The 24,398-nt window shown below is 38.8% G+C and overlaps 1 protein-coding gene across 1 annotated transcript in view; it reads right to left on the minus strand.

Annotated features, from left to right (window-relative positions):
• USH2A (usherin) overlaps positions 1 to 21,474 on the minus strand; it is a gene marked incomplete at its 5' end in the record, with an annotated part of 372,289 nt that extends 350,815 nt beyond the window's left edge. The window contains 2 exons of the mRNA XM_083856830.1: positions 15,681 to 15,846; positions 20,954 to 21,474. Coding sequence (XP_083712956.1) covers positions 15,681 to 15,846; positions 20,954 to 21,474 — 687 coding nt within the window. The remainder of the gene's footprint in view (positions 1 to 15,680; positions 15,847 to 20,953) is intronic.
• Positions 21,475 to 24,398: the final 2,924 nt, after the last annotated feature.

The following is a 24,398-nucleotide window of genomic DNA, read 5'->3' on the forward strand; positions in this document are numbered from 1 at the left end:
CTTCTGTACCAACAAAAGAACTGCTTGACGAGTTTGCCAGTGAGGTTAGTGCTGCTCCAGCTACAACCCTATCACAATTTCAAATCTTCAGTCTGTTTTTAGTTTGTTTGCGCAATAGCAAATGCACACAAAATAAAATCCATTTAATCTGCTCTTATTAAATGACTGGTTCATGTTTCTAAATTCCTCTCTTTCCAAATTCAAATATTATACTACCTTCACATGGCAAAAATTTTTAAGCTGTAAGAACTCCATGTCCCCAGGCAAACCCAAACTCACTCTTCTGTATTTTAAACTGTTAAAGCAATTTAACTGCAAGTCTGAGGGAAAAGAACAGGAGATGGTAGAGGCAAGGTGCAACCCTGGCTACTATGGAGGTTTCAATGTGATGCTTTTCACACATCTTTGGTTCTCAGGACAAACAACATTTTACAGGAAGGATGCAAAGAAGGCTCAAGGCTTTTCACTGCCACCACTAACGTAAGTAACAACATGGCCAGGGACTCATTATGATGATTTTCAAAAAGAAAGTGCTGACGTTACTATCCATGGTTAGGGGTAACTCCTTTACTTTCAACCACTCTGTCATTTTTACAAGGAAGACCTGCCAACATAGCTCTAGGCCAAGATTCATTATGTAACTCTTGCCAAAACTACAGAGTCAGCTCTGTCCTCTCACCAGAACAAATCAGTCTTCCTGAAATATGCAACTAGAAACATTTTAAGTATTTTATTTTTGATTCTTTCATATCAAAATTCAAGGATGTTGCAATCCTCTTCTTCACTGAGAGACAGAATTTTAAAAATCTCATTTTCAGAACTTCCTTAAGCTCTATAGGAAAATCACCTTTTCCTTTAAGAACAGAAATTGTATTTGGGAGTGGAAACAGTATAAGTACAAGGTATTTGGTGTTAAATCACTGATTTTTTCTTCAAAATCAGGATACTGGTTTAAACTGACAAGGAAGAACTCACAGAGGGAAATGGTTTGAAATAATTCAAAGGTTTGATTCTTCAGTATGTTCCAAATGACATTTCAATGTATATAAGTTCACCATAAACAGGATCAACTAACTGAATCAAGGATTGAAATTATTTTAACCCAGGCTATTTTAGAACTGTTATGAGAAATCACATGGAAAGATGCCTTTCTTTGCAAAATTTATAGGGATGCTAACACACATCAGTATTTGATGACACTGTGCACAGTCTTGTTGCAGAATCCAGAGGATTTAAACTTTTACTAATATAATAGGGTAAGAACACCTGGGCTAATGGTGTTTCCCTGCAGGCCAGAAAACTGATAGAATAGCAGAAAAACATTCCAAAGAGAGTAATATTTTTGATCTTTGCCTACATCCTCTACCTCTTTTTTCTTATCCTCTTCTTGTTAGACTTTGACAGACACTTTTCCAGAAGTTCCTGATAAAAAAAAAAATCCTTCATTAGATAGCTTTTGAAATTAAAACGGCCTAAATGGGAAAAAGCGACCGTTTTTTAAATACTGAAATTGACTCATCACAACATTCTGTCCAGAGATAACAAGTGGAGTGACTAGTACTTCAGCTGTGAATTTATTTAAATGTAGACATACACATGCAGTATTAGGAAGGCAAAAACAGGATATGAAATAAACATAAGGCATCAGCTCTAAGCTCACTGTCAAGAATATACCAAGGCTTCTAACCACAGAGTTCAGCTGAAGGTAACTATCTGTCAAATGTAATCTGTGCAAGTGAATATGCTTAAGCTGGTGCTATGAATCAACCAAAATTGCTTTGGTCTTATTGACATTCAATTGCAAGAAGTTGCAGCTCATCCAGTCCAATAGACATCTGACAACACCAAGAGTGCTTCAGTGACAGAAAGCTTTAAATATAGATGCAACTATCATCACAATGCACATGGAACTAAACTTTATGATCCCTCATACCATCTTCAGAAACAGGGCATCAGCTGAATGCCGTAAGACCACATGGTCATCCTCTCTGCCTGTTGCCAATTCCTGCAGTTAACAAATCACTACAATTTAAAAAAGAAAAAGAGAAAATATAGATTGACAGAAAAAGACCATTCAATCTTCCATCAATGTCCCATTAAATGTCTCTCCAAAATCCACTTCTGCTGCTACTAACTTTGTTCACCTTTTAAAAATAAAATGCCAGATCAAAATTTGTTCAAACTCTTTGCCTTAGTTAAGGGCCAGAGCTCCAGCTACTATAAACAGCCTTCAGCTTCAGCAATGTCATTTTAACACCTGCTCAGATTCAGACATCAAATATTTTAAATTTACTTTCTTCCTCACGTCTGTTCTTTACACCTTGAAACAAGATGCCTGATAACACGTGTATGTGGGAGGTTGAACAATAAAGCAACTTGCACAGAGGGTCCCAAAAGAAGACACAATTTGTGTCCTAACTTTGCACAAAAGAAAGGAATACTACCTGCAACCATGTATGTTTGTTTCACTCTTGTCTCTCAGAGAAATCCTGCCATTTCAGCAGTGGATGTTCCAGCACAGCACAGTGCCTTTTTATAAAGATTTTCATATATCCACACCATCTACATGAGTTGTTACATACCCCCATGCTTGCCCTTCCCAGCTCCAGCTTCCCTTGCCACACAGCGAATTAAAATCATCCCAGAATCACAAACAGATAAAAGAAGTTGGGAAAGAAAAAAATATGTCTACTATATACAGCTTACAACCACGTTTAAGGGGATGCACAGTGTGTTATTGGGGAGAAGAGGGGAGAAAGACTCTTGCCCATGTTATGAGCACACTGAATGCCCACACTGAGAAATCCAGTGTGAAAAAAAAAAAACAAGAGACTCGAGGAAGAAACCTCATCAGGGGACCACAGCGACAGAACTATCTTAAAACAGAAGGGCTTGAGAGGATAAAGGGACAGTAGAAGAAATGGTAAAGAACTGCAAAGGGGAAGGAAAAAGCATAAGGTCGGGAGGGGCAAGTTGTCTCTTTGCCTTTCCTTCTTTTGCCTCAGGCCCATATCGGCCTTTTCTTTTCTCGACTTAACTGGGATGAATTTTAATTGCAGCCTCTCTACGTGTTTTATACACTATGTACTCTCTACTTGTGTGGAGTGGATTTCCCATTCATCACAGGATTGCAGGCAAAAACCCCAGGAGCATTTTGCCTTCCTTCAAAGTTAGCTCTGCTAAAATCAATAACTTTGGGGCTGCTTCTCCATCCAGCCCAAACCCCCACCCCACAACCATTTCAAATTTCATGATTTTTGATCATTTGATTTTGCTTCTTCTCTCCACACACAGATTTATATTTACAGCTTTCCCATAACTGTGACAATATTCTCCACTGCTTCATTAAGAGTATATGGCAACAGCAGAAACATGCTCTCATTTGTAGTTTGAACACAGTTCATATCATAACTGATCTCTAACAATCTCTCTCCCTACTGTCTCCAATACACCAGCACTCTTCAAATCAAAGTTCTGGTTTTCTTGGGGACCATTATACGTCTTAAATACTTTTACAGCCGAGGCTTTTTTTTTCTGACCAATGGCAAGTCTGGTACAACAGCCAAGAATCACAGCTACATTAAACTGTCTTTAGCTTGCATGCAAACCACTAAACTTAGTTTTTAAAAAAAGTAGTTAAAAAATTTTAAATGAAGAGGATGAGATTGAAGAGTGATTCCTACTGCATATGGAGTATCATCCCTCAGCAATATTGTTACATCTCTTTCAGATTAATATTAGCTCTCCCTTCACTGAAACTGTGTATCTTGGCATTTTAAATCCCCCTTCATTTTCCTGGTTGTCTCTCTTATTCCAATAATATCTTTCTTATCCTTGAAAACATGTCACTCCCATTCAGCAGTCTTATTACATATGCTCCTAGCATTTGTATAAAAGATATTTAGCTTTTCTCTTTGCTCTCCTTTTCTTTTTCACTATCTCCTACAATGTTAATCCCTTCTCAGTGGGAAATGGTTTTCCTTCAATCCAAGTCTTTCTATTCGTGCATAGATCCACTAGTTCAGCTCGAATTCCCCAAAGAACAAAAAAAAAAAAAAAAAAAAAAAAAAAAAAAGGGCAAGGGGGATGTGGAACCCAACTTTGTTCAATAATAAACTATTTATTATTATACATTTGCCCCTAAACAGCAAAATCAAAAAGCAAACTGGAATCAGACTGATCCATAAGGCAGTTTTCAAACTTAAGAAAAACTAATAGCTATTTCATGAACAAAGCCTCCGAGATGCAGAAATGCAAGTGACAGTAAGCAGAAGGATCCAAAATAAGAAACATTCAAGTTGTTCATTTTTTATATGGGGTAATTCTAGTACTGTATTAAAAACTGAGTGATGCAACCCATACTCAATTATCTGATAAACCAGGCTGGAGACAAAGATCAATGTGAAAAAAGACAGCTTTTGAAGTAATCTGTATTTTTAAAGAATTGGTATTTTAAAAAGTAAACACTGCTTTAAAATCGACATTGAATCAGAGATTAGTGATTCTTTTGCACAGAGTAATCATTCCAATTTTAGATTGGCAATTTTCACTTAATCTTTTGTTGATCAGTACTTTGAAAGTATTTCAGTAGTATGAAGTAGTATTAAAATGATTAATTAACAGCTATGCCAGTTTCTACCCCAGCCAGCACTGCACCAATATCCTTTATTGCCAGTGTCAGTAGAGCTGTATGAATCTGTTACTGATGCCTCAGGACAGAACAAACACATCGGGGCAGGGGAGTGGCAGAAAGAAGCCAAGAGTGCAAAACTGCAAATATAGATTCTGTTAGAAACTAAATTACCAAATAAGCTTTGCTACAACTACAATTTTAACTGTTGATCAAACTCTATTCTTTTTACACTGAAAGCTTTAACAAGTGATACTTGTGCTGTCAATGAGATCCAAACAAAAATACATGAGAGGATCCTAGTCGCCAGATCTGAAAATTCATGAAGAACAAACAATTGCTTTCTTGCTGCATAATTACTCTATTTTCCCCCAATCACAGAAGAAATCAGATCCAATATTCGATGATCACTACAGTAACATGAAAGGAGACAAGTATTAAGGATTCAACAAGCTGCTTTTTAGTAACTAAAACAGTTACCCAGACTCGCCACAATTAATTGAAGCAAAAGGTCAGAAAGTACATTTTAGATAATCTCATAGCAATGTATATTTTCTCTCTGTCCCCTCCATTTAAAATACAGCAAAACCACTGTTTCAGAATTTTCATGAACTCCTTGTAATCATGTAAATTAGGGACGAGATGTCCCTTCTGAATAGACTTCTGCTTCACTAGTTAAAGAATAAGCATATACCTGCACAATTGAGGGGAGCTGTTACTAATATACAATTATTAACCTTTTATGACTGCAACCATCAGCTACATAATACATTTTAGTCTTTTAAACGGATTATATCTGAAGATTTTTCACCATTTTAGACCACTCGGTACTATGACTCCTAAGTCCTTCCCAAATTTAATGCAAGAATACACTGGTTCTACAAAACAGAGCTGAACAGCTCTGCTGGGACTGAAAAGTTGAAAATCCATTCCTCTGTCTGTTTTGGGGGATGATTTACATAAGAAGAAAGCAATTATTCTTGCCCTCTGAATGCCTTGCCACAAAAAGTTCCATGTATCCAGTTAAGGGATTTTTGCAAATAAAGTCTCATCTCTTCTTTCAGGGCTTAGTTTCTTTTCATGGTCAAGGAGCCACAAAAGTCTGTCTTTGATTCTTTTCATATTCCTCCCCACAACCTTACTTCAGGCCTTTCCCTCCTCCTCTGTGCCCTGCTTTTTTCCATCCATCACAAAGTCCTTTAGAAATGGTCATTCAACTACTCCTTTGTACTTTAACTCTCCAACACTCTTTTTGATGGCAATTCACTGTAAGCTTCAATTTTCATTTTTTATAATAACTGCCTTTTTTCCAGAGTTACTAAGCATCTTAGCAGCCAAGCTTTGCCACAGATCTAAACTGTGCTGTTAATTGCACACAGACCAAAATGGACTTTGGAGGACAGTGTTTTGGTAGTTTTTAGGCAGTAGTTTACTTTTGGAAAAAGTTAAATGAAATCGTTTATGCAGCAGCTCCTTCAACTACATTTTGCTAGAGAAGGGCCAGGAGATGACCAGGGTAGGCTGCTCATAAAATTCATAGTGATGTCCTGAGTACTTCAGAGTACAGGCCTCATGTTAAGGCACAGAAAAGCCAGGAAGATTACTGAACAGCACAGATGAGGATATCAATAAACACAATTAAAGGAAAAGGATAAAGACCCTTCAAACACAATTAAATGCACTCAGAAGTCCAGCAGAAGAGTGGCAATGCAACCTGTTGCATGCATAATTCCCTGACTTACAGACAAGAGATACATACGTAAGGCACAAGTAAATGGTAACTAGAGAAGCTCAGAAAGAAACAGATTTTTTCTTTTCAGCAGTCCTGATTCCAAGAACCACACTAATCCCATGGGATGTGGTCATCAAGCTGGAAAGAGAAAGGCACATAGCTCTCAGTACTGAGGATAAATCTTCAAGGGTAAGAATTTCAGTGTAAAGAAACAGAAGCCTGAAGTTCTGAAATGTCAGAGTAGGAGCAGTGTTGATGGTTTATTCTATGCTGCCACTGAATATCACATCATGATATTCCTAGAGGTGCCACGAGAATGAACCTCACAAGATAGATAGGTCATCTACAATCAGTCAATAGCAAGGATACACCTAAACACCACCAGAAAGGAGAGAAGAGGGGTTTGAGAGGAAGATGTTTTGGCTTTTATTCAGGAGGCAAAAGATAAAAAGCCAGCACCATTCTTTGAAATGCTGCCAGTATCACAAAGGGTCAGACAAGCAAGGCTGCATGACTCTGCACACAAACAGTGCTTGGAAGAAGGGATTTAGGTCAATTCCAAATTGAAACCCTTTTCTAGAACAGATAGAATTAAAGGTGGGTCAGCTGCTCCTATACCAAAATAAAGGCAGTTTATTTGTATATCAAGATGGGAAAGAAACAAAAGGTTGGGGGAGAAAAATCAAGTATTTAAACCAGAAATGTCCTAACTAAGCATTGTACATAGACTGTAAATGATGACAAAATATATCGGTCTTTGAAATCTAAAGCCCAAGACGTCTGAACCTGAATGTCAGGAATTACGAAGATCATACCACTGACAAAGTATTATTATACCTTATGGCTTAAAAAAAGCTCAAATGTTGATAAAGTAAGTGAGCTAATTGCATTAAAACATATTACAGAGCTGGTGTTCCAGCACTTCTTATTAAAAAAAAAAATTAAAAAATAAAAAAGTACTTTCAGATTGAATGGAAGATCAGAAAAGAAGCAGAAACAACAACAACAACAACAACAACAACAACAAAAAAAAAAAAAAAAAAAAAAAAAAAAAAAAAAAAAAAACAAAAAAAAAAAAAACACACACCACCACTCTCCGACCTATTATCAAATTTTCAATTAACCCTGCACAGAGCAAAGAACAACATGGAAATTATAGACATGATGCATGAAGAGGTCTTGGACCATTTCTTCTGAGAATCCATCAAATCAAGTCTGTACTGGATGAATTGGTTGGAAAAGCACATGATTTAATACAGTGCACTAGAAAAGGCAACATGACTTTTGTGGAAGGAAATCAAGATCCAATTTGAATTCTTTGAAGTAAAGATGCATCTGGATAAGAAGAAGTGACCAATGTAATATACTAACTTTCTAGAAAGATTTCAAACTCAGGAGAGATTAAATGGTCACATTTCACACAGACGGTAGTTTATCACTAACTTCAACAATCTCTGCTATCTAACATTTTGTACAGGCTTGAAAAGTAAGGTGAAAAAAAGACAGAGTAAATAAGCACAGACAATAAAAGTCAAAGCTTACTTCAAAGGTACAGATGATCTCAAAATTGTTAAGGAATAGGCAGTAAAGCAGCAGACTAAATGTCTTGTTAACAACAAGGTAGCAGACAAGAAAAATATTCTTCACTAAATTCTGAATAGTCATTGTTCCAAGTGGTCTTGGACTTACTATATAGAGTCCTTCACTAATGAGCAGAAAGGAAATTCCTTATTGGAAAAGAAATTAAAGATAAGCCCACAAAACTTTATTGTTTAGAAATTTACAATGCAAAGTGTCTGGGATAACAAGTGGAGTTCTGTCCCTTGCATCCTCAAATAACCCTAAAAGTTTTTGAAAAGATCAATGACGATGAACAAAATGCAGAATGGCTTCAATATAAGGAGAAATCTCATCTATAAATTATTTTAACATTTGATAAAGTTCTATAATCAAAATATCAAAAAGCATGAGAATGATAAAGAGAAAGAAACTGGCAAAAGAAATAGGCAAAAAGAAGTTGACAGACAGCATATATAAAATAAAGAACAATTTTATACAGCCATAATTCCATATAAGGAACTCACTGCCAAAAGAGTCCAATGCTAAAATAATATATTATTATATATTTATAATTATCTACAATTATAGCTATGCCAATTTATAAATTATAAGAATAATAATTAAGACTATTAAACTAAAAACAGGTCAGTTAGTGACTATTCAAGACAGTCTAGTTAAGAAGCTTCAAAACCCACTGATTGTCCGAAAATAAGTCAATGATACATGTAAAAGAAAGTTGTTCCTATTAATGTACTCTTCTTTCACACTCCAAGACAGGCTATCTAGACAGCTATCAAACAGACAGAGGAGTCCTTAAATTATGCAAAAATTACAGCATTATTGAGCCAAGGCACTGGAATGAAATACACGGGCAGGAGGAGTTCCTCCACCTCTTCCATCCCAGAACTTTCTACTTTCCACACAAGTTGACAAGTTGTTCAGAGCCAAGAAATATTCTTTGCTTCCATGAGAAAATGATACATGCAAAGTCTTACAAGATTCCCCCTCTGGAGTGCCACCAGCACATACAGATTTTGTGTTGTACAAGATCTACACATGTAATTTATGTCACCCTCCATTTGTTGCACACACAGATGTTAACGCAAGATGTAAGACAGAGTTCACACATAAATAATGGAGGTAGCACAAAGGACAACCTGAAAGTTTCACCTTCCATTTCTTGATCAGACTTCTGATTTAAATCTGCCTTTAAGCAACAAAAACCTTACCAAATGTAGAAATTACTTTTAAAAAATAAACAAAACCCTCCAAACAAACAACCCCAAAAACAATCAAACAAACAAACAAAAAACTCAGGAAAACAAAAGCTCTTCTATTTGGCTCTATGCGTGAAGTTTTTTGACTCACAAAAAAAAAGTCCCAAGTATCTTGTGAAAACATTTAAACTTAAAAACTTGCACAGCATAAAGAGCAAAGGACAACACAACTGTTCAGTATTTGTGATCCATCTTTACCAGCAAAGATGCTGGAATCAGTTGCCTGTTTTCTGCTCACACTGTGCATACCAAGAACTACCTTCTGCCCACATTGCAAAGGGTGTGCTCTAAATGGTGATACTCCACTGTACAACTTCAAGCTTGGTCTCTCCAAAAAGGAATCAAATCGAAGCATATCAATGGGACTCTTCAGTAAAACAAGACTCAAAATAGACAGAAGGCACACCTGGATCAACGAGAACTCTTCCTGTACACAAAAGTGACAATGTAGACGTACTCAGCAAGTCTCCTCTTAGTGCAGTATACCAACAGCTATAACAAGTACAAGGGACACTTCCAAAATCTCACAGTTTCTCCCCACACAACTCAAAGGCACACAAAAGTACCTGAGACTTGCAGAACAGCAAAAGTTTTGAGACTGGGGGGAAAAATAACAAGAAAAAAATCATTCTTAATGGAGTGTTTTCATTATTAAAAGTAGAATTTAATCAGCTGGAATTTATTTTTGTATAAGGAAAGAAACTGCTTGCAAAGCAAATTGGAGATTAATGGTTTTCAAATCTTGAAACTCTCCAGACAAATAAGGCATAGCTTCTGCAAAACATTCAATACTATTTCCTCTCAGCACTGGCTATACAAAGGCTTAAGTCCATTCCTGCCATATATAACAGAGTCTGGGCAGATTTCAGTGGTATTTGCAATTGCAATTACAAAAAACATTTGCAATTTCCAGAAGTGGAATCAAGATGGCATTGACAAAACCTGTATTTTAGGCATCCTCAGAAATTAAAATCTTAGCCCAGGCAAAGTTCCTTGCCTTGTGTTCCAAGGCAGCTGTTAAGACTGGAAAATTAAATCTACAAATACATTCAAACTCCTATTCAGGCAAGAAAAGAAGTAGTTTAAGAGACAACGTGAGTAGAATCAGTCATCTGGGAAATACCTTGATTTCTCAAGAAGCTGAGGTTACAACAGAGCTTTCAAATTTACACAGTCAGCATCCTAATACCCACAGAACAGGAGGAGAAGATGCAAGAACCACAGTAGGACCTCTGGATGCAAGAAAAAAGCAAGTTTTACTGATATCAAAGAACACGGAGGCTGCATGTCCAGCAGCAGTAACAGAATAGATGTTATATAGCAACAGTAGCAGAATAGATACTGAAGCAGCTCCGTGCTCATTGTGTCTGTGAACAGTTCTTTAAACACACACCCAAATACATGACAGACTGTAATGTGTGTTTTATTTCCACTGTCTGGTGGGAGCAGAGCACCAGCCATAGGGATAGACTGTATCCTCACAAATATTTTCAACACACAATTAGTAGACAAGAAGCTCCCAAATGCAGAATTAATGCAAACTCTCCACTCCCTTCTTGTTCGTGACAAACTACTCTTAATAGATAGTAAGTGGCGACTTCAAAGAGGAGATCAAAGTGGTTTGTTAAATCAAAATGCTTTCTTGCTTTCTCATGTCCTTATTAAACTTAGGGACTATACAGTTTAGAACACCCTGTATTTAATAAGACATACACAGGGAGTGTATAGAATAAATGTTTGCCTCCCTGCTTTTAAGTCTCAGGTTCTTTGCTTATAAAATAAACTGTAAAGTATTCAAAAACTAGTGCAGAAAATAAAAGGATTTCACAAATTGGAAAGGACAAGTTTTCTCTTGATAGTCAAACAGTTATGATGTAAAGCGGTCTCATTAAATCATAAGTACTTTAACCTTTTCTTGAAAGAACTGGAAGATTTAAAGATTTATAAAGAAATTTTGCCTAAACTAGGAAATGACTCATATTTGACATGTATTGAAATGATAATGCTGATTTCAATAGGCACTCTAAGAGCATTTTCCTCCCAGGAGAGTAATTCAGTCACGGTTACCTCTCTGCATTTAGATTTTAAACTTACTTTCCAAAGCTTTTAATGTGCTCTAGTCTGCCAAAACATGGCAGAGTTACATAGATATGATCAGGCAAAATAAAGACTAGCAAAAAGACTATTTTTATAATTGCAGACACTAAATATGAAACAAAAACATCAATCTGACATGTTCTCAAAGAATCTCCTGTTTCAGCAGCCTCATCTGTATCTGCAAATTCATGTTTAAACTCCACTCTTCTTAACTGGTTAAATAAATTCTGAAGTATGAAAAGGAAAGTGAAAGTCTGTTAACACTGAAACTGAAAAAGAAAATACACAATGGTGCTGCTGTTAATAAGTGGAATAAATCTGATATTGGTTTCACTTGCAGAGATAATATGGTACACAATTGGCCTTAATTATGCTCAACTTTTTTTTATTTCTTTAGAATTTAGGATTTTAAGATGCCAGTTTTTCTGAGCTAGTGCATATTAGATTCTTTTAAGTTAAGGCTATATATCTTTTGCTCCAGAGTGTACCTTCAGAATTTTAGCTAATATGTACCTAAAAATATACAGTGAAAAATATCATTAAATCAAGCTCAAAGACACAGAAGGACCCTAAAACTTCCAGAAGCCTGCAAGATTTGATCCTCACCAACTGAAAATAACTAGAACAGTAGAACATTTTGCAGATGAGCTTAAAGTTCACTACTTTGCATTTTGTAATAGCAATTTTATTTCATGTCAGTTCTCCTAGTCTTTTAGGTCATGCCATTCCTCCTGTATGACAACTTACTGTTCCCCTTTCTGATTATGTCTGTTAACAGCTGCTATGATAGGTATACTCTTAATATTTCTGCCAAGACGATCAATAAAAATAAAACACAAGGCTGGTCCAAAAACTAATTTTCAAATAATTCAATTGGTTTTGTGCCTGCCCCCTCCCCAGGATTATAAGCAAGCTCCTTTGAGCAGTATCTATTGCAACCCTTCCCATGAGCATTCCCTTTGACCCTAGAAATTCTCATAGGCTGTCACATCAACCTGATAGAGGAAATCTGACACATTTATTTTGCTTGAAAATCAGCTTTCTCATCAAGAAAAAAGCTAAGAGGTTAGACAGTGATGAGCTATCTATAGGAAATCCACGCTGCATTTTATCCCCTTTTTCATTTAGCTCCACATCTTTATCTATTTCTTCCAAGATCTTTTCTAAATCCTCATACACCACTGTGTCAAGGCATAGGTCTGCATTGCCAAGATCCTTTTCCCTTCCTCTTGATACATGCTTTGGCTGGAGTGGAGGTACATTTTTTCACAAGACCCTGTAGGGTGGCATGTTTGAAATTTGGGGCTAAAACAGCATTAATAACACATTAGTGTTTTACTTATTGCAGAAGAGAGCTTGCCCAGTGTCAAGCCCTTCTTTTTTCCTAGTTGAACTCCTCATTCCACCTCAGCAGTAAGCCAGGGTTGTACCAAGAAACTGGGAATGGAGACAGCTGGGACAAAAAGATATTTCTTACTCTATAGCCTCATGCTCAGCAATAAAAACTAAGGTAGAAGAAGAAATGTGAGAAGATGCGAGTTTTACTTCCAAGGTGGTCTGGTGCTCAGAAATTGGATGGGCAGTGGTCTGCTTGTGGGAGGTGGTAAGTGATTGTCTTTACATCATTTGCTCTCCTCCCAGTCCCTTTCTTTCATAAGTTTTTCTCACTTTTGCTCCTTCTGCTACCTCCCGTTCCACTGGCAGGGAGAGGAGGGCCCAGGTGCTTGGTGCTCACTGCCATCAATATGATACCTTTCCTAAATAGAAGCATTATAGCTCTATCTCTGACTGGTAGCTTTGTCAAACGATTTTATGTGCCAGTTCTTCCAGAATTTTTGGACAAAGGCCATCTGTTTGCAGCAGCATGCACACTTGCAAATTCATGTTTCTACTCTTTATGATCACTTTTCTTTCCATACATTAATTTCTGTTATCCTGATTAGTTTTGCTCTGTGACTCCTGAAAATAGGAGTTTTATTTATTTATTCTGGTGATCTTACTCAAATTATCCCTTATCTCAAGCACACTTTCACTGTACTCAGGTCTTGCCCTCTTACACAAAATTTTTTTAAGAATTTTTTACCATTTGACAGTCTAATTTTACCGTGCATCATTAAAATAGTTGCATGTTTGTTCTCTTTGAAACCCAAAAGTGCACTTAGAGAACCAAAGAACTGCTTACTCTTCTTTTTCATCTGACTCTAGTTATGAATGCTCAACATTATTCTTGAGACCTACACCTCTGATAACGCCCTCATCACTTAACAAAGCTGGTATACCCAGACTTTCTGCTTCAGCAACTATTCGATGAAGAAACCCTTCATGCAGAACACACAGGAATGTTTGGGCCCTGCTCTTGTTAGTAGAACTTAAATTTCCCAGCTATAAACTGGAAAATAAGTCTCTGCAATGACACGGTTCTTAGTAGTAGTTTCCTCTAACAAACTATACATCTAAATACAAACCCAAGGATTTAAATTTCTAGATTACCTCAGTAGAATTAATTTACTATCCTTCTCTTCCCCTAGAATTATTTTATTCCAAAGAAATTATTTTCAGTCAGTGCTATCCTTTCTTCTTTCCTTCCCTCTTATCATTTAATTACTATTTGGTGCTATTCCCCCATTTAGCTTTCATTTTTATCATTCCTGAATAGGCATAGGCTCTTACACCTGAATTCCAAACATATCTGCCATTCCACCATATTTTTTCTCTCTCTGAATTCACTTTCACATCTGTAACCAATACTTCACACTCCTCTGTCTTGGTGTCTGTTGCCTAGCATCTGGGTGTATGAGACACAGACAATTCCAGTTGGAAGTTACTTTTGCATATCTTTGTATGGTCTTGCTCATGTTGTCATTGCCCATTTATGGAAAAAAGAATGCTTTTCGCCCCCTGCTAGAAAATAAACAAACCTTTGCCTAAAGTTTGGTAGCCAGGCCAAGGGCTAAATGGATCAGGCAGCAGCCACTATCATCTCTAACAGCAAATTGCATCCTACAATAGCACCAAGCACAGGAAGGTTCTACCCTGAGCTCAGAAACCTCGAACAGGCATTAAACTTGCAGTGTCTTTAAGGGTCTCGTAGCTACATTTCTTTACTCCTGCTATGAATTGAACAACTTTCTACAGAGAAACAAAGGACCAAATTCCACAGGGTGGTTCACGTTCCTTTGTAATGCAGTTCAAGATCTGTGTGTGTATTTAACCAGCTCTTTCACTTTCACTTGGCTCTGCCAGGCTTTAGCAGTTTCTGAGGTACAAAATGCAACTGACAGGAACGGCAGTAATATAGCACCCTTGGAGTGCTTGAAGTGTAAAGTTCATTAGTTCTACCTTAAGGTCACTCTTTTAATCCAACAGCCAAAATCTTATTCACACTACCCATGCTGTTATCCTGGAAAAAAGAAAACTGAAAAAAAATCAAGACGTCGGCTTAGATACTTCTTACAAGTGACAAGATCAGCACTAAAAATCCAAATCACAGTCAATACCTTTTAGCAAGTTTCAAGAAAGCAGCAAAACTATTCTTGATTGTGCTGTAGACCAAATAAAATTTAATAGAATGGATAGAGGAAATGAAGAAAGGAAAAGATAAACATTTCAAAACCTGATAATTGTGTTTTATAATTATTAGTTGAACTTGGCTCACAAACAGAATTTACTAGGGTGTCTGTTGGGAATTACAAGACATGCAAATAACTGAATTTTAATTTCTTCTGTGTTTGTTTACTGATTTTTGTACATACAGTTTAAATTTTAACAAACTCAATTTTGCTTTATCCTCAGTGGATATTTGTACACTTATTAAAAAGTTATGTCAACAGAAGACTTTTAGAACACAGGGATTGTGCTCTAACAATTCTGAATCATATTCTTAAAATAAGAGGTAATAGCCCTGTAACTTACTAGCTTGACTGACCCTGCACAAACTCATACATTTACTTAAGTGCACTGTAAGAAGTTTTTTAAATTAAATGAAACACAACTCCATGAGGTAAGTACATTAGCATGTACAGATGAGAATGGCATTCCCTTCTAAAGGAAATAATCTGAGACTGGAGACTAAATGGTTATGTTAGATATAAGTATCTTAGACATTAGTATATGCTTTACTTCACCTCACATCCTCATGTTCCTAAAAGTGAGAATTTTCAGTTTTGTACAGTGTGCTTATACAGAAGAATGGGCACAACATTTCTTTACAGTGCTAAATTAAAAACTGCCCCAAAATGAGCTCTGAAATTAAGATCCTTACCTATGAGACTCAAGAGCTATCATTTACACCCCCCCAATTTATTCTTTTATATTTATACAGTTATACCACTCTCACACAAAAGTTGTATTTCAACAAACATTAAATGGTTTTTATTTTACTCACCTGCACACTAAGATGAATCCATTTCTTCACAAGAATTCTCCCCAGTGTCATTACTTTTATTGGTGGCTGCAAACCATTTACTGTGCGATAATAAAACATGGTCTCTTTCTCAGAGATTGTGAGTTTGAACACAGTCTGCCCATCAATAGCCTTTTCTATCACACACCTTTGGAAATAACCAAGAAAAACAACATAAGGTCAGAGGCACACACATATACACATTCTTGCCAAGGTGCTACCCTGTAAAGTGATGCTAACCAAAATGCATTAAAATAAACATTAAAAATACAGCTCTTGAGAAGATGCTCAGTGACAGTGAAAGTCACAAGATGTACTAAGTGTAAAAGAACTTTAGCAAAGATATTTTCTGTCCTGATCTGTGAGGTTTTTGGGTTGTTTGGGGGTTTTGGTTGGTTGTTTTTTGAGTTTTGCTTTGTTTATTGAGTGCTTGTGACTCCAGCTAGTTTGGGGGTGGAAGAGAGGTCCAGTTTGCCTCCTCTCTTCAAGGTGGCATGACAGAAACCACAGTGACTGTGGAGGTCTCTGCCACACTTTTCATACAAAGCTGTGCAACTTAGTACATCTCGTGGAGGCACTTTAATTTTCCTTAGCCCAACAAGGCAAATGCAACATAAGCACAAAAAGCAGTACAAATGACATGCTTTGGTAATAAGTCTCCTATCTTCCCACCCAATCTGTGCAGCCCTAACACCAGCTTACCCCACACTCCCCCCTTTGCAGTGTCCCTCTTTACCTAAGAAACTGGAGCAAGGCAAGAAGGATATCCAGACACCTATTAGGATTTTTTCCCCCACAAAGAAGTCACATCAATAGCAAATGCAACAATGTCATATGAGGTACAGAGAGTACAATCCACAGCAACCTATTTTGCATTTCAGGCTGCTGAAATGTTTTTGCCAATCCAATCACCATGATATCAAGAGTCCTGAGAAAGCACAGGCTCCATATGCCTGTGTAACAACTATGTATTTTATTAAAGCAATCATAAATACGAGAGAAAATTATACAGTTCTACCCTTCCCATTTAAGCTGCTTGAGAAATACAGTTCTCAATGTATTGACCCATGAAAAGTCAAATATTTTAACAGTTACACCAGACTAAATTAGTGCACTAAGTCATAAGAGGGAAGCATATAAAATTTGTATGAGATTATTTACTTACACGTATTTCAGACAAGAAAAAAAATAAAACCAGAAAACTCCTATCTACTGATGAGTATCTTCATCTACTCTGCATTTATTAAAGAAAACTATCATAAAGGCTGTTCTTTGATACTGCCATTATTCACTAACTCACCTTTAAATCCAAGAGAAAAATTATTTCCTACAGTTACTATTGTAGCCTGCTGGAATGTTGTCAATGAAACACCTTGCAAAATGAAGACTTCTGTTTTCCCAACCTTACTAAAACCACATTTCTTAATAAATTGTCCACTGGTCTTTCCCATATTTTGTTTGCTTGTAAACATGCTAGTTTTGTTAGATAATAAATGTGAAGGAAGGCTCAGCTAAGTAGCAAAATATTTAGGAACTGGATTTACCCAGTTCCTGGATAAACAATAATTGGATAATCCAGGGTTTTGTTTATTTTACTTATCTAAAACAAACATCCCCACATTGTTTTTATCCCCAAAGGTGTCATGACTTTAAGAAGGGAAGCGACCTTGATGTAAATCACTTTGAAAACTGGAAAGAACAAATGTGAATTGTGACTTACTACTAAAAGAGGAAAATCAAGGGGGAAAAGAGAAGAGAGGGAAGGAAAAAGAAAAAAATAAAAATCCAAACTAGTTCTAACATAGGTGAAATAGGAGGAGGCATTACTTCTGACTCTGAGCTTGATTTTCCATTCCAGCCATGATTACAGAGAGAAGCCACTATTCTTTGTGAAGTCTTCAACTTCTGGTAACCTGCAGTCCCACAGAGCCAATACCTGACTACATCTATCTCAGTGGTGGGGTTGGAGGGAAAAAAAGCCACTAAGACAAATCCACCCGGTCAGCTTTCAAAGAGAAAAAGAGAACTGGAGCAAATGGGAACATCTGCACTGGTTCAAAAGCAGATGCACAGTATCTTAAGGCAAACACCCTTTTCAGTCTAATTCCTAATGTATAACATCTGAATGGATAATAAGTAACACCATATGATTTTAGTAGCTTAGTAAATAAAGTTTAAAAAATCTATGTGCTACCCAATTCACAATCAGGCCATTCCTGCTGATCCTTTTGCTTGTAAAAGGTCCCAGCTCACTTCTTGCCATCACCAATATCCTCTGGGCAGCTGAACTTGCTCCAGCTCTCACTACCTTGATATAAGGTCCCTGTAATGGTTACTCACATATGCAAAGCCTGTACCCATATTCTTATCCCATTCCCCTGTGAAGGGCTATCATATACAGTTTCCTATATTGTATTAATGCTTACACACAGGCTTACTCAAGGCAATTATATCAACTGATGAGCACATGCAGCAAGAGAGAAAGCATGAGGAAAGAACGAAACTCAGAGGCAAGAATTCCGCTCACTTACTGCCTAAAGGGAAAGAAAATTTAAAGACTGGAGTACAAATGTCGATGCTTTCTCACTCTTGCTTTTCTTCAATATTTTCAATATGCAGTGACTTAAAAGCATGCCTACAAATATCTCTACTAAACATCTTAGAAGAACATCGGGGCTTCAAATAAATCTGTAACATGACCTGACTCTTCTCTGTGTCCAAGTGTATTGCCTCTAAGAAAACTTGGTATATGAAAATTCTTGGTGACTCTGCTTATGTGCAATCTTTAAAGGGCCTTCAGACTTGGATCCTCACATCGCTCTCTCATTTCAGCCAGCACTGTAACTTCTAACAAAAATCCTGCTATTCTCTTACATGGGGACATGCCTACCAGAATGTCACAGGATGTAATGGGATACTGTGCAGCAACACTTCTGGCTTCTTTTCCAAGCACACACTGTCACAGGCAGACCATATAAAATCCAGCACAAAACCACATTAGTATTGCACATCCAAAACACAGGGGTCTGCTGTACTTGATGTAAGAGCACTTTGCCAGTAAAAAAAAAAAACAACCCACCTTGTTAAACTTTCAATCATTCTATTGGCAAAATGAGCAGCTTTGGTGGGAACACAAATACTTTGTTAGAATGCATCTCAGTTCTGTGAGGTTCCTCTGCTGTGATAATGGGGTTTAAAAGGTCTCACAAATGACATGTAACAGGGACAGTTCCCCATAAGGGACTGTAAAATGTAGGACATCCAGTATGTCAAACTTCATCTGCCAACCTGAAGGACTCACTAAAGCAGTATAAAAACAGGGAGAACATCTTAGTCTGCTGGTAAATTATTTCCCTTTTGTAAGATGCCTTCTGAGTCAAGCTTCAATGACTATTCACATGCAACAATTGTTTCACCAGAACTGGAGCTCAGTATTCCTTTTATGAAAAAAGAAAAATTAACACAATTCCTTCTGTGCCAGTTGAAACAAAAGCACCTGGACAGTGGCATATCATCCTGACAACTGGAATAAGTGCTGTCCATCTTCAGTTTTCAGGACTGGGCTTTACCATTGTCTTTCCTACATGTTGAATAGCAGCAAATCTCACAAGGCATAAGACTGAAGTGATCTATTACAAAAATTGAATAAAAACATTTAAATTTTAAAGTGATCCATAAAACCCGCTGAAGAGGAATATGTACACTGTGTAGTTATTAACACAGCAGCAATTGGAAGCTAATCTTTTACACTAGTCCATGGCTTATCAGTCATCAGTAGAGTCTGGTTTCTTCACAGCACTTAATCATTTGAAACTAAGGACATAACATTTCATTGTTTTAGGCTCCATGCATCAAAGCCCATCCCATTGACAAAAGACTTTCACAGATCTCGTTCAACACATTGCTGCAACAGCTTGCTTGGAAATTTGCAGGATGCTTCTGCTTCAAGTTAGGCTTGTGCTCTGCTGAAGGAGACTCTGATGTGCCCACGTGTGCGTGGACAGGAATTCATGGCACGGGAAAACACCAGAAATGGGCTCTCTGATGTTCAAGATTCAACCATTATGTAGAAAATCATAAGCCAAAGCTCCAGAGATGCCCTTACACATACCGCCAGCTGAAATTATTTAACTTCAACTCAAAAGTCCCTTTTGCTCTGCAGATATCATTTATTTCCACTCCATAACCACAAATTCTACAGTTAGGTCAAGTTTTTTAAGATAGTTATCACTGCATAAAACATACTATAATTTCACATTATGACTTTAGATATTTCTATTTTTTCTGATGATTTTGCTACCCTTCGACAAGTGACTGTTTCACATCAGCATGCAAAATAAGTATCCAGAATGCCTCAACAAAGCAGATCATTAGCTACATTTTAAGAATAAGTTACTAACACAAGGATAAAATCATTTGTGGCATGTAGTCTGAAAGAACAAACTATACTCTTTGTGTGCTTTATTTTAAAGAGATCTGCACAACGAAGGTAAGAAAGAGTAGGAGGCTCTGCATTTTGTGATAGATGACAGAACTTTTTTTGCAGGATGCATTTTTCAAAAAGCAGGTTTTTCATTATAGTAAGGCCCAGTCAAGCTGAAAGGTCACTTCTAGCAGCAGTATTTCCCGAAAATGCAACATGTAGGCAAATAGGACAGGGAGCATGCTTAGCCACCTCTATTTTGTGAGCACCTAGTAAAATTGCACTAGCAGTTTAAATGGTGGAATCGTTTGTTAAAGCAGCAACACAATCTGCCAGTCAGGAAACACCTCCCAGATCTTCCAGGAATATTATGATCTCTCTTCTACATCTCCAAAATATACATTTTGGCGGCTTTCCTCGTTTGTTTTTAAGACAAACTTGTGTTGGAGAAGTCCCAACATCTTAGATAATTATTTTTTCATTATGAAAGCAGCAACAGCACAACCCTGTGACAACATAATTTTCTAGCAGCTTTTAGAAGAAATGTGAATTGGAAAAACACACTTCTCTTTTCGAGAAAAGACATGCACATTGTGTATGAATAGTTCTGAACACTGAAAGCCATTGGACTATCAGCTGAGTCAATGCCACTGAAACTGAAGCCACTTGTCTTGACATCTGGGAAGACCCCAACCTAAATAGGGCTCTATAAACGTCACAGTTTCCCACCACACCTTTTAAAAGTTTAAAGACCTTGCTAATAATGACCGTGACTACAACGATCAATTTTTTTAAGAGCACCAGGAAAGTAAACACCTTCAATACTACTTACATTACACCTTCTTGCTCAGGTTTCAACCATACAGTTAACGTAAATGAAGCTCCAAGCCTTGGAGGACGGGGAGTAGAGAAGCAATCCTTGTGATTATGAAAAATAAAACTGGTAGCATTGCTGGAGGACCCTGGATGCAAGTCCCTCTTGTCCTCTGTGATACAGACACCAAGGCCTTCTGAAAGAAGCTGTTTGTAGGACGAAGGCGACGACCTATATGGACATTCCTGAACACAAAACCTCTGAGTGCAGGATATAATACTTTGGACATCTACTGAGCTATCACAAAAAGTACTTCGGTCTGGCAGCCCACAAGTGGCTTGAGTTGGCACGACTGACACGTTCTTGAAAGCTCCCACATTTTCGAGCCTAGAGAAATGTCCCTGAGAGCTGACCAACACAAAGGAATCATAATAAGTTAAGAATAATGTTTCAATAGCATGAAACAAGAAACGACATCTCAAGGAAAGAGCCCGGCAATTCATGTTTACAAAAAAGCTCCTCCTGATTAAAGCAAACATAAATAAATAATGATGTCCATGTCGGTAGCAATGTCCTCAGGTGCTGTGCTTTAAGAGTTTATGTAGCGTTTCATCCTCAAAAGGCCCATGCAAGGACTCAGTCGCAAGGGACATCTACATCTTCTGGCCAGGGAAACAAACGCACGTGGCTGACAGCCGGGACCTGCAAACCACAGAAAACAGACACAGTCCGTAGGAGGAACCTGCTCTTTTGCATCGACAGAGGTGATCCCCGCCTGGGGATTTCAAGGGTTTGAATTCTCGGTCCAGGTTCCGGCCAGCAGGCCCCCTGCACACCTCTGGACATTCCCCGGGCCAAGGCCAGGGATCAGGGCGGCCCAAGGGCACGCAGGCTCACGGCCGAGCGGGGTTTATCCCGGATCTGTCGCGTCACCTGGCTCTGTGTGTCACACCAAGGAATTCGGGTCACGGCAGCAAACCGGGTTCACGCAACTCGGGCCTCTGACAGTCTCCGCTGAGGGTTTCGGGCGGGTTGTTGGGCCCTCCCGCCCGCGGCCCCCGGCGCCGCCCTCAGCCTGGCACCGCTCCCACCGCGCCATTCCCCAGGGACACCCCGCTCCCCGTGTTCCTGCCGTCCCCTCGCGCCTTACCCCGCCGCCCACCTCACGCCGGCTGCTGCTCCTCTCAGCGCTCGGCAAAGCTGATTAAAACCACCACGTTCCCCATCTGTCCCGTGTGCGCCTTTTTCTAACAGCGAGCGCCGGGACAGCGGCGGGAAGGGGCCGCTTTAGCGCTGTGGCCCGGCCGGGAGAGGAGCGGGGCCAGCACAGCCGGCGGGGCCAGCACAGCCCGGCGCTCCCCGCGGAGACGCCGCCGTCGCCCGGCAACGCCGCGGCCTTTCCCGGGCCCGCCCCCGGCCCGGCGGGAGGCCCCGGCAGCGCCGCGCCCGGCGGGAGGCGGGGAACGGGCACAGGGACACAGCGGGACACAGCGGGACACGCCGCGCCCACAGCGCCGGGCCCGCTCCCCGCAGCAGGGCTGGGCCGCCATGGAGCGCCCCTCAGGCGCGGCCCTCTCCCATCCCGCTTGTCCCTCTGGAAGCGCTCCGAGCAAAGGTGCCGTCGGTGAGCGGAGCGTGAGCTACAGAGGGGTGTTTACCTGTGTGGTTCTGGACAGAGAAGCACCAATTAATACGTCCCCTGAGGATATAAATTTTATCTTTCATCTATAAGTTTTATCTTTATTATGGGAGGTGCAGCGTGGCTGGTGTCTTTCCCTACGATTTCCTTGCTGTTGCCTCCAGTAACTTGTCACCTCAGCCTGTTTGGGCTTTGGCTGGCTGCACGGTGACAAAATTCTTTGGCAACACACGAAACAATCCCCTGTCATAACTCTTAATGCATTTTAACAAGGCCTTCATCCCGTGTCAAACAAGCTCCTTGACCATTCCTGGAACATCTCTGCTTTAATACAGATCTTTTTCCTTAGGTCATAAAAGATAAATAGTAATTCCTGCTGAAGTGTTATCAGTCATTTTGCAGTGTTTTCGTGTTCTGGTAGTCAGTCAGCATCGCGGCTCTGTTGTCAGAATTACATGCCCTAAAGTATTCAAATGTAAAGAACTTTGTTTACCACAGAAGGGCTGGGGGAAAAACATTTGTCCGAGGCACAATGCATAACTCAGCCCATAAAGAATTCCCAGATAAATACAGTCAGACCACGTGCTGCCACAGTGCTGTTGACAGTGCGACGCTCAGAGCTCTTGCACATCAAAAACAAACCAGGTCTTATGGAACACACAGGAGAGAGGACAGAAAACATGGTAATAAAATCCTAGATATTAGCTGCCATCTCAGGACATCAAAGAATGGGAACAGCTATGACCACAGAACATGCACCTGACAGAGACAGGAGCTTACCAAGTGGTGAAAGGCACCAGACTGGCTTGTGTGTATTTCTTGGCATTTGTGAAATATTAATAAAGAAAGAAATAAATAAGTAAAATCAAGTTTTGCTTGCTTCCATCCCTTTCTTGCAGCCTTGCAGGTCTAACAGATATCTGAAAGTCGGGATATGTTTCCTGTAAAAGTCACTTTCTGTTAATTTCTGCCAATACTTGACAGCCTCACCACCTCCCAAACAGAATATTGCATCTTTCAATAGTGGTCAGTTTGGGAAAGTGGCCCTGACTCATATTATACCCTCTATTCCCCAAAATAACGAGCAGAAATGACAATTTTTCCTTTTGCATATTTCATCCAAATACACAAGACAGCAGTACAAACCTTGCAAAACCACATTGCAGGCCAACAATTACCCAGGTCAAGTATCACTACATTGTTGTCCATCAGGAGTATAATCAATAAAATACCTGCAGGAGGTTAAACAATGAGAAATCATCCAAGCCTTTGCAACCAAGAAGAGGCATGCAATGTAAAATGTACCACGAATAATAAAAAAAAAACAACCTGAGAGTAATTTTGAGGGAAATACAGACCCTATTCACAGGAGTGTTTTGAAGGCTGTTTAACATACATTTATGAAAACAGGGAATCCTACCAGACCAAAAAATAAGTATGCTATTATTATGCAATGAATTCTCATGAAGAATACATTATGCCCATTTAACAGAACTAGAATTGTGGAACAAGGGAAGTGATATAATTTGAGTGCTTCAAGCTTTTAATTACAACTAGTTCATTTACTAGTTACAACTAGTTCATTTCATCAGGAAAGAAAGCCTTCATTAGCCCCTGGGGTGCCCCAATGTCATTGAGAATCTGACCTGCACCAGAAAATTGTGACATAACTGGCCACCTGATCCTAATGATTCAACACCCTATCCATGGCAGGTAGCATTATCCAAAAATCCCTTTCCATAGCAGTTGTTTTCTTAACCCACAGATAGCAGAAAGTCTCAGGATACACAGAGGCTCTAGGAGGTCAGGGCAGGTTGCTGAGAA

This window comes from Zosterops lateralis, assembly GCF_965231275.1.
Source record: "Zosterops lateralis genome assembly, chromosome: 3".
NCBI lineage: Eukaryota > Metazoa > Chordata > Aves > Passeriformes > Zosteropidae > Zosterops > Zosterops lateralis.